This window comes from Salmo trutta, chromosome 4 (assembly GCF_901001165.1).
Source record: "Salmo trutta chromosome 4, fSalTru1.1, whole genome shotgun sequence".
NCBI lineage: Eukaryota > Metazoa > Chordata > Actinopteri > Salmoniformes > Salmonidae > Salmo > Salmo trutta.
In genome coordinates, this window is record NC_042960.1 from 33,768,924 (window position 1) to 33,783,549 (window position 14,626).

At 41.6% G+C, this 14,626-nt stretch overlaps 1 protein-coding gene across 3 annotated transcripts in view; it reads left to right on the top strand.

Annotated features, from left to right (window-relative positions):
* The first annotated feature begins 780 nt into the window (after positions 1-780).
* The window catches only part of LOC115192268 (podocan), a 31,224-nt gene continuing 17,378 nt past the window's right edge, over positions 781-14,626 (top strand). The window contains exons 1-4 of one of the 3 annotated variants that reach the window (XM_029750576.1): positions 781-891; positions 1,307-1,352; positions 2,131-2,502; positions 2,805-2,898. In XM_029750576.1, coding sequence (XP_029606436.1) covers positions 2,206-2,502; positions 2,805-2,898 — 391 coding nt within the window. In that variant the 5' untranslated portion in view covers positions 781-891; positions 1,307-1,352; positions 2,131-2,205. The remainder of the gene's footprint in view (positions 892-1,306; positions 1,353-2,130; positions 2,503-2,804; positions 2,899-14,626) is intronic. The other 2 variants (XM_029750577.1, XM_029750578.1) reach the window with 2 other exon arrangements.

A 14,626-nucleotide genomic window follows, 5' to 3' on the forward strand; every position in this document is an offset into this window, starting at 1 on the left:
ATGCAGAATGTGTGCGCTATCATGACATCCTGTCTGTCGCCGTTTTTTGGAAGACTCTTGTTTCCTGTCTATCTGAAATGTCATCTTCAAAACAGATATCATTTTAAGACAAGCTGGAATTATATGAGTTCTCTCTAAATACTTTAATGCTAATGCTGATAAGTTTATAAGCTCATATGATATTGGTTTCCCCTTTGGTGGTCAGTTGCAATTTTTCATTCATCTTTAGTAAAGCTTTTCTTTCTTTAATCTCAGGCTCTGCAGTTGTTCGACATTATATATTGAGAGGATTTTTAGGCCTTTGAGGGAACAAATTGCTAATAACACTATGGTACTGCCATCCCTGGCTCACTGGTTCATGATAGCTCTCTCTTTGTACTGGGCTCAAAGAAAAACAGGGAATGTATGATTCAGCATCAGCCAAGATACTACATCCAAGATACTTTCGGTCCAAGATACTCGCTCAGTCTCACTGTGATACTAATCCATGTTGATTCATGAGCAATATGAAAGTTATTCTCGTTGAATCAGAAAGGAAATGTAAAAAGTCTTTCTTTCTACACAACAAACTAATTGCAACATGAAATGGCCTCATTATTATATGGGGATCGGAAAAGACCTGTCACAGACCATGAAAAAAAGAAAAGTTTGAAGGCAAAGAATTTTGTGCTTTTGGCTGTCCTTCAGCTCAGTTTTTTCTCTTCTATCTTTTCTTCTCCCCTTCTTTCGCTGAACTTTCCCTCTGTCACTCCCACTCTCTTATTACATCTGGTAGGGATCTGGAGTGACTGGAGTTGCTGTGGCTCCTCTCTATCCTGTTATGTGATTGTCTCTGGTTCGACTGGACACCAGACTACATTTGTCACTGCTAACCTCCCTCCATCAGAGAAGGTAAAGAATGCATGTATTGTATAGATATGCTGTAATTATGTCGGCATCAATATTATATATGCTCAATATGTGCTATGTATTATGGACTGGCTGTGTATGAATTGGTAACGTGCCACCAATCATATACTAGAAAAGGACTGTCTGTGTATGGACTGAGTGGCAGTATGCGAATAAGTGAATAATAGTAAGCTGTACAAGTGTACAGCTGTCCAGATGTGTATGAGCTTTTACAGACTCACCTACAACTTGTATAAAAAATATATATTTTTGACAGCTTGTGAGTCATTGATTCAATGTTGTTGTGTTTTTTATTTATTTTTATTTTTAATGAGTCCTTTAGGTAGGTGTGAGAACATGATGTCTGTTTATGAGTAGTATTATGCATGTGGGGTTGAATATGCTCCATTTGTTACAGTCGTGGTGTCTGGTACGTGTGTGGGGATATACTCAGGATCACATGTGTAGGTTTGCATGGTTTTTAATTGTATTTATTTTATCTGATGTGAACATAAACACTTGGCTGGTGTTCAGACACACACACTGTGAGGCTCCGGGGTCTGGCACACACAGGCTCCGGGGTCTGACACACACACACACAGTGCCTGTAAGGAACTTTTTCCTGACTGGCCATAGGACCAAAACACTTCTCTACTGGGACACTTTCTGCCTGCTGCGAGAATAATATCACCATTACAATGCCTTTATTGTTAAAAAACAACAACATACTTTGTACATTTTTCACTCGACTATATGGAAAATAGAAAGTTACAGTATAGAGAACATGCTGGGTGCTGTAGGTCAACCCATATGATCGTCACAGTAAATGAGAGAATGGATTTTTTAAATACGCCAAAATAGGAACATAATGTCTATCACTAAACATTTTCAACACAAAAGCAGACGGTTTAATCTTGTCCCAGACAATACACGTTCTGTCCTCGTTAGCCTGCTGTTTCGCTAGGAGGCCTGCTGTTCTGACAATGTAACCAACTTTATTTTTTTTACACACACTCTTTTTTTAAATCTCATGTCCTATGAGCTACCTATTCTATATACACACATACACTTTTATGTTTGGTAATCTATTTTTCTGTCTCAATAGCACTTGCCTCTTTAGTACCATTGCTTGAAATCCTCTGTAAAGCTGTAAAAGAAAATAGGAAATATTTGTCCTTGGTCACTGATTATAGTTTAAAAAAAAAATATATCCATTCATTGATTTATCACACTGTTATATAGACCCATCTGATCATTGGTGCTTCTGGGCAGCTGAGGTATCTGAGGTAGCTTGACCACCAGGCACGACCAGCAGACATGACCAGCCCCAGGAAGTCTCTCTTTCAGGGCCTGAGCGTGCTGCTCCTGGCCTGGGCTCTGGTACACTGCCAGCGCCCTCTGGAGCCACAGAATGAAGAGGAGAAGGAGGAAGAACCCATGGAGGAGACAGAGCCAGAGATAGAGACCTTTACAGTCCCGGCTGTAGTGAAGGCCGAGCCGGTTGTATGTCCAGGGGAATGTACCTGTACAGAGGGAGCGGTGGACTGTGCTGGGGTTGACCTCATGGACTTTCCTAGTGAGCTGCCTGAGAGCACACGCATTCTCTCGCTGCAGGTGGGTCACACACACCCAACACAACACCCACATTCTCTCCCTACAGTTGGGTCTCAGACATCCATTAGATACATCAGTCAGACTTGACAGACACTCCCAATACCTGATAGATCTTGTTACAGGTGGATCACACACCTAAAACCCGATAGATCTTTCTTCATAGGACTGATTTAAAGTTTAAAGCACAAAAGTGAGGGCTGGACATGTCCAGGGTAGGAGTACGTTTCCCTAAGTCAATCAATCATGAATGAATGAAGCGTTGCTGTTCTGCTAATAATACTTTTGCCTCCTCTTCGTCTCAGAACAACCAGATAGAGGTAATAACCATTGAGGACCTGACACGTCTGCAGCAGCTGGAAACACTAAACCTACAAAACAACTGTCTGACCACGCAAGGTAAAAACCAGACAGAGACTTAGAGAGAACTAGGTAAACCCGACAGAAACTGAGAGAGCCAGAAATGTAATCTGAAAATAGCCAAGGGAGAAAGTGACAGACAGACAAACATCAGTCTGACCACGCAAGGTAAACCAGACAGAGGGACTTAGAGAGAGAATCAAACGAAAATAACAAAGGACTTAAGAGGACAGAGATCTGAAAGTAGCTAGGGGAGATACAGACAGACATTTAGTATGGTTGGAAGTTGTTCAATTTGTTGACGACAAACTGTGGGAGCTCTGTTAGTGTCTGTTGGTGTCCTGTTCTCTCTGGGATTCACTGTCTAGGTCCATGTCGAATCGTGGCCTCCAGCTATTTTACTGGTTTGTTCGTTTATTCTAAACCCCATTTAGCTTTTGCAGAAGCAGCAGCTACTCTTGCTGAGGTCCACAAAAAACACAAAACATTGATACACTGATAGATAACAAGAGAATAGAAAACAAAGTGATAACTGGCTCAGGCCACAGTGTACTGTGCATTAGTTTGGGCCGCTAGAAAGTGTCATGTCCCATTTCAATCTTCAGGCAACTGCAAAACAGTCAGTCACACAAATTTGAAATAAAACGATATGTAAACAACACAACAAAAAATAATAAAAACAATACAACAAAATAATTGTGTGCATTAGAGTGTGCCTGTGTGTTCGTGTGTCTCCTCACAGTCCACGCTGTTCCATTTGTTTTTTGGGGGCGACAGGTAGCCTAGTGGTTAGAGCGTTGGTTCAGTAACCGAAAGGTTTCTAGATCGAATCCTCTAGCTGACAAGGAAAAAATCTGTTGTTCTGCCCCTGAACAAGGCAGTTAACCCACTCTTCCCCGGTAGGCCATCATTGTAAATAGGAATTTGTTCTTAACTGACTTGCCTAGTTAAATAAAGGTAAAAAAATGTGTTGTTGTTTAATGGTAATTTTGCTGTTTGCTTGAGTAATTGGAGATGGAAGGGAATGGCTCTGGGTGTTGCCATGAATTTGTTTTGGACTTGTGGCATATGCATGGGTGTCTGAACTGAATGTTATTTGATTCTTTTTTTTATTTAACTAGGCAAGTCAGTTAAGAACAAATTCTTATTTTCAATGATTGCCTAAGAACAGTGGGTTAACTGCCTTGTTCAGGGGCAGAACGACAGATTCTTACCTTGTCAGTTCGGGGATTCAATCTTGCATCCTTTCAGTTACTAGTCCAACGCTCTAACCGCTAGGCTACCTGCCGATTATGCAGACAACATAGAATTTCTGTCACAGTAAAATTTCTCATGAAAACTAGAAGAGAAGCAGTTAATCCCTCGTCAACCATCAACCAGGAAAGACTGGCATGCATGTTGTTGATGTTAGTTCTGTATGTGCAGTTAAAAGTGCTAAACTTAGGATAAAAAAAAAAAGCATTGTAATTAAAAAAAAAATCCATAATATATCTGGTGTTAATAGTGGAATGATAGTGTTTAACAGTATTACTTACCCGCCAGTGTTGTGATTGGCTGTGATATTCGCCAATTGATTTCTCCCGCCGGAGTGGCATCTGTTGTCAAACTGGGAAAGCTGTTCTGACTTTGTGGATGTGTTATCTAGTGGAAATTGCTGGTTGCAAAAAATCTACACTGTTCGCTCAATTTCAGTATATGTGAGAAAACAAGTACTGAAAAGTGTAGGGAATCATTGTACCATCGTAATCGCTGTGAAGTATATTTTTAATAACAAAAAATAAGCTGGTAGACCAAATCCGCTGTTTGAAGCTGGCAGTGGTGGAAAAAGTACTCAATTGTCATACTTTTTCACCTTTATTTAACCAGGTAGGCTAATTGAGAACAAGTTCTCATTTGCAACTGCGACCTGGCCAAGATAAAGCATAGCAATTCGACACATACAACAACACAGTTACACATGGAATAAACAAAACATACAGTCAATAATACAGTAGAACAAAAGAAAACAAAAATTATATACACTGAGTGCTAAGGTAAGTGAGGTAAGTTAAGGCAATAAATAGGCCATGGTGGCGAAGTAATTCCAATATAGCAATTAAACACTGGAATGGTAGATGTGCAGAAGATGAATGTGCAAGTAGAGATACTGGGGTGCAAAGGAGCAAGATAAATAAATAAATACAGTATGGGGATGAGGTAGGTAGTGTTAAGGCTGCGTCAATTCAATTCTGGTATCAGAACAAAATTTAACACTAGGCTACTGAATATATTTTCAGCAGTTTATTAATAGAATTAGTCAAGCAGAATAAATGGTAAATGCAATCTTCGTATATACGGGTTCACTGTAACACCTCGCAGGGCAAACAGAGAACTGAAAATGACATAAGTTCTTCATTAAATACTCTGACAGAGATAGTTCCCGCTCACTGCTGGCCTGTCAGAGGGAGGATGAGCGTGGTTTAAACTTAGTCATCCTATCGTTGGCGTGCAGGCTGGTCCCAGCCTCTAGACGCATCTTTGTTGCCAAGCATAGTTGTCTTCTAGCTTATCTTCATGTGTGTACCCGAGAGTCAGACACCCAAGGACAGTGCCTGTTCTTGTGCCACAGCCATTCTCCCCTCTATCAGTTCCTCACATACACCTGTCCATGAGCGGCCCCATAACCAGGCATTGTGTGTGTGTGTGTCACGAGTCTACTCAGCCTACACTCCTACTAGCCAGCAACCCTCCAGTTAGTCATGTCTATTATATGTTGCTCAATCTATGTTAATACAATATAAACCTCTTAGTGCATTACAGTCCGTTCATACTTAGGCCTACATCTACTGTAAATGGTAATGCATCACATCTAATAAGTGAAATAAATCCCAACAGTAGATAGATGGGCTGTTTACAGATGGGCTATGTACAGGTGCAGTGATCTGTGAGCTGCTCTGACAGCTGGTGCTTAAAGCTAGTGAGGGAGATATGAGTCTCCAGCTTCAGAGATGTTTGCAGTTCGTTCCAGTCATTGGCAGCAGAGAACTGGAAGGAAAGGCGGCCAAAGGAGGAATAGCTTTGGGGGTGACCAGAGTGGGTGCTGCTATGGTGACCAGTGAGCTAAGATAAGGCGGAGCTTTACCTAGCAGAGACTTGTAGATAACCTGTAGCGAGTGGGTTTGGCGACGAGTATGAAGCGAGGGCCAACCAACGAGACCGTACAGGTTGCAATGGTGGGTAGTGTATGGGGCTTTGGTGACAAAACGGATGGCACTGTGATAGACTGCATCCAGTTTGTTGAGTAGAGTGTTGGAGGCTATTTTATAGATGACATCACCAAAGTTGAGGATCAGTAGGATGGTCAGTTTTACGAGGGTGTGTTTGGCAGCCTGAGTGAGTTGATGCTTTGTTTCTATATAGGAAGCCGATTCTAGATTTAATTTTGGATTAGAGATGCTTAATGTGAGTCTGGAAGGAGAGTTTACAGTCTAACCAGACACCCAGGTATTTGTAGTTTTCCACGTATTCTAAGTCAGAGCCGTCCAGAGTAGTGATGCTGGACGGGCGAGCAGGTGCGGACAGTGATCGATTGAATAGCATGCATTTAGTTTTACCTGTGTTTAAGAGCAGTTGGAGGCCACCGAAGGAGAGTTGTATGGCATTGAAGCTCGTCTGGAGGTCCAAAGAGGGGCCAGAAGTATACAGAATGGTGTCGTCTGCGTAGAGGTGGATCAGAGAATCACCAGCAGCAAGAGCAACATCATTGATGTATACAGAGAAGAGAGTCGGACCGAGAATTGAACCCTGTGGCACACCCATAGAGACTGCCAGAGGTCCGGACAACAGGCCCTCCGATTTGACACACTGAACTCTATCAGAGAAGTAGTTAGTAAACCAGGCGAGGCAATCATTTGAGAAACCAAGGCTGTCGAGTCTGCCAATAAGAATGTGGTGATTGACAGAGTCGAAAGCCTTGGCTAGGTCGATGAATACGGCTGCACAGTAATGTCTCTTATCGATGGCGGTTATGATGGCGTTTAGGACCTTGAGCGTGGCTGAGGTGCACCCATGACCAGCTCTGAAACCAGATTGCATAGCGGAGAAGGTACGGTGGGATTCGACATGGTCGGTAATCTGTTTGTTAATTTGGCTTTCGAAGACCTTAGAAAGACAGGGTAGGATAGATATAGGTCTGTAGCAGTTTGGGTCTAGAGTGTCACCCCCTTTGAAGAGGGGGATGACCGCGTCAGCTTTCCAATCTTTGGGAATCTCAGATGATACGAAAGAGAGGTTGAACAGGCTAGTAATAGGGGTTGCAACAATTTTGGTGGATAATTTTAGAAAGAGAGGGTCCAGATTGTCTAGCCCGGCTGATTTGTATGGGTCCAGATTTTGCAGCTCTTTCAGAACATCAGCTATCTGGATTTGGGTGAAGGAGAAATGGTGGGGGCTTTGGCGAGTTGCTGTAGGGTGCCGGGCAGTTGACCGGGGTAGGGGTAGCCAGGTGGAAAGCATGGCCAGCCGTAGAGAAATGCTTATTGAAATTCTCAATTATAGTGGATTTATCGGTGGTAACAGTGTTTCCTAGCCTCAGATCAGTGGGCACCTGGGAGGAGGTGCTCTTATTCTCAATGGACTTTACAGTTTCCAAGAACTTTTTTGAGTTAGTACTACAGGATGCAAATTTCTGTTTGAAAAAGCTAGCCTTAGCTTTTCTAACTGCCTGTGTATACTTGTTCCTAACTTCCCTGAAAAGTTGCATATCACGGGGGCTATTCGATGCTAATGCAGAACACCACAGGATGTTTTTGTGCTGGTCAAGGGCAGACAGGTCTGGAGTGAACCAAGGACTATATCTATTCCTAGTTCTACATTTTTTGAGTGGGGCATGCTTATTTAAGATGGTGAGGAAGGCACTTTTAAAGAATAGCCAGGCATCATCTACTGACAGGATGAGGTCAATGTCATTCCAGGATACCCCGGCCATGTCGATTAGAAAGGCCTGCTCGCAGAAGTGTTTTAGGGAGCGTTTGACAGTGATGAGGGGTGGTCGTTTGGTCGCAGACCCATTACGGATGCAGGCTGAGATCTTGATTGAAAACAGCAGATGTGTATTTGGAGGGCGAGTTAGTTATGATGACATCTATGAGGGTGCCCGTGTTTACGGATTTGGGGTTGTACCTGGTAGGTTCATTGATAATTTGTGTGAGATTGAGGGCATCAAACTTAGATTGTAGGATGGCCGGGGTGTTAAGCATGTCCCAGTTTAGGTCACCTAGTAGCACGAGCTCAGAAGATAGATGGGGGGCAATCAATTCAGATATGGATCGAGGGCACAGCTGGGGGCAGAGGGAGGTCTATAGCAAGCGGCAACAGTGAGAGACTTGTTTTTGGAAAGGTGAATTTTTAGAAGTAGAAGCTCGAATTGTTTGGGTACAGACTTGGATAGTAATACAGAACTCTGCAGGCTACCTTTGCAGTAGATTGCAACACCGCCCCCTTTGGCAGTTCTATCTTGGCGGAAAATGTTATCATTAGCGATGGAGATTTCAGGGATTTTGGTGGTTTTCCTAAGCCAGGATTCAGACACGCCTTAGACATCCGGGTTGGCAGATTGTGCTAAAGCATTGAGTAAAACAAACTTAGGGAGTAGGCTTCTAATGTTAACATGCATGAAACCAAGGCTTTTACGGTTATAGAAGTCAACAAATGAGAGCACCTGGGGAGTGGGAGTGGAGCTAGGCACTGCAGGACCTGGATTAACCTCCACATCACCAGAGGAACAGAGGAGAAGTAGGATAAGGGTACGGCTAAAGGCTATACGAACTGGCCGTCTAGCATGTTTGGAACAGAGAGTAAAAGGAGCAGGTTCCTGGGCACGATAGCATAGATTCAAGGCATAGTGTACAGACAAAGGTAAGGTAGGATGTGAGTACATTGGAGGTAAACCTAGGCATTGAGTAATGATGAGAGAGATATAGTCTCTAGAGACGTTTAAACCAGGTGATGTCATCGCATATGTAGGAGGTGGAACAACATGGTTGGTTAAGGCATATTGAGCAGGGATAGAGGCTCTACAGTGAAATAAGACAGTAATCACTAACCAGGACAGTAATGGACGAGGCATATTGATATTAGAGAGAGGCATGCGTAGCCAAGTGAACATATGGGTCCAGTGATTGGTTGGGCTGACTGGGGACACGGCGATTCAGACAGTTAGCAGGCCGATGCTACCAGTTAGTAGGCCGGGGCTAAACAAGCTAGCAATTAGCAGACCGGGGCTGGCAAGCTAGCAGTCCGGGTTAGCAAGCAAGCAGTTGGCAGACCGGGGCTAGGGTTCCAAGTAGCTCTAGATAGCTAGCAGGCCGGTTAGCAGAATGGGCCTTCAGCGGACGTCGCGCCCGAGGGGCCTGTTGGAATCCTCGGGCAGATTATGTCGGTATTCCAGTCGTAGAGGATCGGCGGGGTTCCGTGCCCCGTACCGGCAGTAGAAGGGGTCCGGATATTGTAGCCCAGGAGTGGGCTTCGGTGGTAGCACAGGAGCCCTGGCCGAGCTAGCTTCAGGCTAATTGGTGCTTGCGCCGTGATGGAAACGCTAGCCAGGAGTAGTCACCCGGGATTGTGGTTAGCTAGTTGCGAAGATCCAGATGAAAATGTTCAGAGTTTGCGGTAGGAATCCGGGGATATGGGGAAATAAATATATAAAATAATAATAGGTCCGTTATGCTCTGGTTTGAGTCACGTTGTTCGAACTGACGAGAGCTTTCCGAGCTAAAGGTTAGCTGATGACCGCTAGCAATGGTTTGCTGACTGATAGCTGGTAGGTAGTTAGCTGGCTAGCTTCAGTTGAGGCATTCCAGATCCGAAGTAAATAGAAATACTTTAGAAAGAAAAAAAACAGATCCACGCCACATTGGGTGAGGCGGGTTGCAGGAGACTATTTAAAAGTTGAGGTTTAGGAAAATATTGTAAAAAGAAATGCTTAGAAAAAGATGTAAAAATATATATACAAGGGAGACGACAGGACAAAGACGTCTGACTGCTATGCCATCTTGGAAATATACTTGAGTAAAAGTTCTAGATACCTTAATAGAAAATTACTCAAGTGAAAGTAACTCAGTAAAATACTACTTGAGTAAAAGTCTAAAAGTATTTGGTTATAAATGTACTTAAGTACAGTGGCAGAAAAAGTACTAAATTGTCATACTTGAGTAAAAGTAAAAAGTATAAGTCAATTCTACATCAAATTCCTTATATTAAGCAAACCAGAAGGCACGATCTTCTTGTTTTTTAGATTTACGGACAGACGGGCACACTCCAACACTCAGACATAATTTACAAACACAGTATTTGTGTTTAGTGAGTCTTCCAGATCAGAGGCAGTAGGGATGACAACTTGTTACATTGATAGGTGCGTAAATTTGAACCATATTGCTGCCTTCCGTGAGCATTCAAAATGTAACAAGTACTTTTGGGTGTTAGGGAAAATGTATAGGGGTAAAAAGTACATATGTTCTTTAGGAATGTAGTGGAGTGGAAGTAAAAGTTGTCAAAACTATAAATAGTAAAGTACAGATACCCATAAAAAAACGACTTAAGTAAAGTATTTTTACTTAAGGACTTTACATCATTGGAAGCTGGTGGACCAAAACTGAAAATAACTTTCATTTTAATCCACCAGCTTCAAACTGCTGTAAAAACTATATTTTTGTTATTGAAAATATATTTCATAGCGATTTAGATGGTACAATTATTTAGAAAATGTTTTCTTGTCTAAGCGAGGGAAATGCTGTAAGTTAAGAGGACTATTTTGGAAGATGAGAGGTTGAGGATTATAGTAAATAATTGACGTTATCCAAGCAAGCCAAATGCGCACTTCACACCATAGCGTAGCAACCCATATTATCGACATATTCAACAGCGTTTAAGAAATATATTACCTTGAACAGTATTATCTTGTGATGAAGCCATCAATGTTTTGTGATTATTGGTGTTGTAAAAATGTTAGCTAACGGGTTAGCAATTAGCATGTTTGAAATTTCAGTGGAAATACTACTACTATCAGCTTTTTGATAAGCAGTTTAGCAAAAAAAAATATGTCCTGTATTACCAGCATACGGTCTCCAGTTATTGGCCACCTTACTATTTTGTTCAATTACAAGATATATCAGTTTAATTTTGTTAAAAAAAAGAGACACCAACCTCGTATCTGAAGTATTTACTAGATAGTTGACTAGTTCGCTAGCCTTCCGATGAAAAAAATAAATACTTGCCTGAAATCTGTTAGCTATATTTCAGAGGTAAAAAGTTGGATATTAAATGATGTGTGGTCTGTTGCGCAGTTGAATTTTGCAATATGCAGCGTGTCCCACAAAATGTGTATATATATATATATATATATATATATATATATTACTTAACTAACATAAATTGCAATGAAAATTGGTGGTCAGCTAGATAGAAGGGTGTCTTCAGTCGCAAAACTTACCGTTATTTTCCAGTCCATTTAAATGTTGGTCTTGAGGTGATTTAATCCTCTAACCGCTAGAGAGTGTCCGAAGTTAGGGGGTGTCCAATGTTGGGGGGAAGTTAGCTACCGTAAAACTCATCATATACAGCAGCGGTCCCCAACCTATTTTGGGCCACGGACTGGTTTAATGTCAGACAATATTTTCAGGGACCGGCCTTTAAGGTGTGGCGGATAAATACACAAAATAAAATGATACGACCGGCATAAAAACGGTGGTATTTTTTAAATATAATAACAAACGTGAATGCACTGTGTACTCGTATGCAACTTTATTAGCAGCGTCCTCGTAACATCGCACCAACAACATAACATGAGTAACACCCTCTCTGCCCCCTAACACTCTCTGGTCGCTATGGTAACGTTTAAACATGCCTTAAAAATAAGATACAACACAAAAACAAATATAATTGGCATGAAAAATACAACTCACCATAACGCTAAATCAGTGGGAGCCCTGAGCTTGTTTCTCTGCAACGAGACGGTCCCATCTAGGGGTAATGAGAGACAATGACACCCGAAGTGTGTTGCTTATGTCCAGTCTACTCCGTCATTTTGTTTTGGTTGCTGTCATTGCAGAAAATCCCGCTTCACACAAATAGGATGTCGGAAATGGCAACAGGGTTTTCAATGCTGTTGTGGCGATCTCAGGGTTATTCTGCCGTGACTTTAATCCAGAACACCGGCAGAGTTGTTGTCTCGAACATACTTTTAAGGCCGCCGTCATTTGCAATCTCCAGCTGTTGATCTTCTTCTTGCATAGACATGCTGGATTCACCTGGTTTATTGACAAATGGGTCGCGGATCCATTCCTTGGCAGTTTGTGGGTCTTTTGTGGTTGGGAAGTAGCGCTCAAACTCTTTTAAAAGCAAAGACAGGTGATCGTGCACCAGCTGGGACAATGAAGGCTCGGGCTCAGTCTCTTCCAAAATCCCCGCGAATGTTTGAAACATGTCAAAAATACCTCTGTTCACACGCCGTCCCCACAAATCCAGTTTGGCTTTAAATGCAGCTACTTTATCTGCCAACTTGAAGACGGTTGTCATTTTCCCCTGAAGTGACCGATTGAGTTCATTGAGCAGGTTGAATATGTGGCACAAGTAAGCGAGTTTTGCCACCCATTCCTCTTCACTGAAATGTGCTGCCAGCGGTGACTTTTTTCTGCAGCGGCTCTAGTAACTCAAACACTCTGGCCAGCGATCTCCCTCGGGATAACCATCTTATTTCTGTGTATAAGAGAAGGTGTCTGTGCTCCGCGTTCATTTTTCAAAATGAAACATTGTTCAGACTCAGATAATAAATAAAACGGAAATAATGTAAGTTATTTATTCTTTTTCTGCGGCCCGGTACCAAATGACCCACGGACCGATACCGGTCCGCGGCCCGGGGGTTGGGGACCGCTGATATACAGTGTCAACGTTTATGATCACTATGTTTGATGTACAGTTACAAGATGACATGGCGTCATACCCTTAGTTGTTCTGAACAGAATGAGTTTATGTTTGTCTATTGTAAAGAGAATTTGCCGCTGCACACGCACCTGAAAGCACTAATGACTCCTTTCTATGCACACCAAAATGATCTGTTTCCCTGAATTGCATTGTGAAAGCCTAACAGTGTAATATCGTATTTTATAACTTATAATTTACAACTCATGTTGGCAATAGAACAGGCTTTCAAATTATACCCACCTGACCCAGATTGCGATTTATAATAGACATTTTTGGATTGTGTAAACAACAACAGTAATTGTGTGAGGGCGGTGATTCAGGGTTGTATTTCAAACAAAACAACTACAAGTGAGTTTGCTCTAGTTCCTCAACGGCACAGCTAGGAGAACTCAAAAAAGCTCCTTGAAATTGAAGACTCTAATTTGAGTCATAAAAGTGCATTGAAATGACTTAGGAACTGTCCACACTTTGGATAAGTATGTGGCCACTTGGAGACACCAGTTAGTCCTCTCACTCAAACCCTTATGTTGCACCTACCACACATTTTCCAATATTATTCTTATCATGTTACTAAATGTATCCAGAGTATTTTCAGATTTGGTTATCAACAATTCACAGAAAATCAACAGTGTAATGTTTGGATTCAGTCTTGTCAGGTGAATTGTTGTGTCTTCACCTTTGGTCTAATACTTTTCCTATAATCTTGAAACTGTTCCCTTTCAATTGTTACCATGGTTATGCATATGCTTTTCATATTTCTTCTGTAAGAAACATTTACATTTAGCCCTATCAATAGGCTAATTCCCATGAGTGTAAAGGGTTAAGGAAATACAGGCTGGCACCACTTTACTACAAGACAAAACAGCTCGCTCAATCAAGCAGGATGGTCTTGTAAGTATAAAAGCAAAGCTTGCTTTCATATAAGTCTATATATGAGTAGCTGTGACCAGCACACCACCACCTGCTGCTCAGCTGATTGGTTGACATACTGTAAATTGAGAAATGTTATGACTACACTTCACAAAAAGAAGATGAAATGATATTATCAAACAAAGATAAATTACATAAAACACTATGGAAGAAGACTGGAGTACTGTAGCTTACATGATATCATGGGAAGAAAACCCAATTAATCTCCATCGTTCATTGAAGTTGATGGGTAATTTATAACAAAACCTTTCGATATTGTCAATCATTTATATTATTATTTGACTAGTAAAGTGGAAAGACTCAGAAGGGAAATTACAACATTGAACAATAATAATGAAATAATGACAGAGAATGATTGCTGTTTTGAATTAGGTCAAGTTAGTGTGGGCGAGAAGGAAAAACAATTGTTATCCGTCAATAATGATGAGCCTAAAATAGTAAAGCACCCTTTGCTGGTTCTAACAGCCGCCCAATCAGTATGCTGCCTATTCTTAGTAAACTGATGAAGAGAATTGTGTTTGACCAAATACAATGCTATTTTTCAGAAAACAAGTTAACTACTGACTTTCAACATACATATGGAGAAGGGCACTCAACTTGTACTGCACTGACTCAGATTACTGATGATTGGTTAAAATACATGGATATAAGATGATAGTTAGAGCTGTATTGTTAGATTTCAGTGCAGCCTTTGATGTTATTGATAATACATTTTTATTGAAAATACTCACTGCTATGGCTTTACATCACCTGCCGTCAATGGTTGGAGAGTTATTTATCCAATAGAACCTAGAGAGTGTTCTTCAATGGAAGCTTCTCTAACATCAGATATGTACAGTGCAGTGTCCCCCAAGGCAGTTGCCTTGGGCCGTTACTCTTT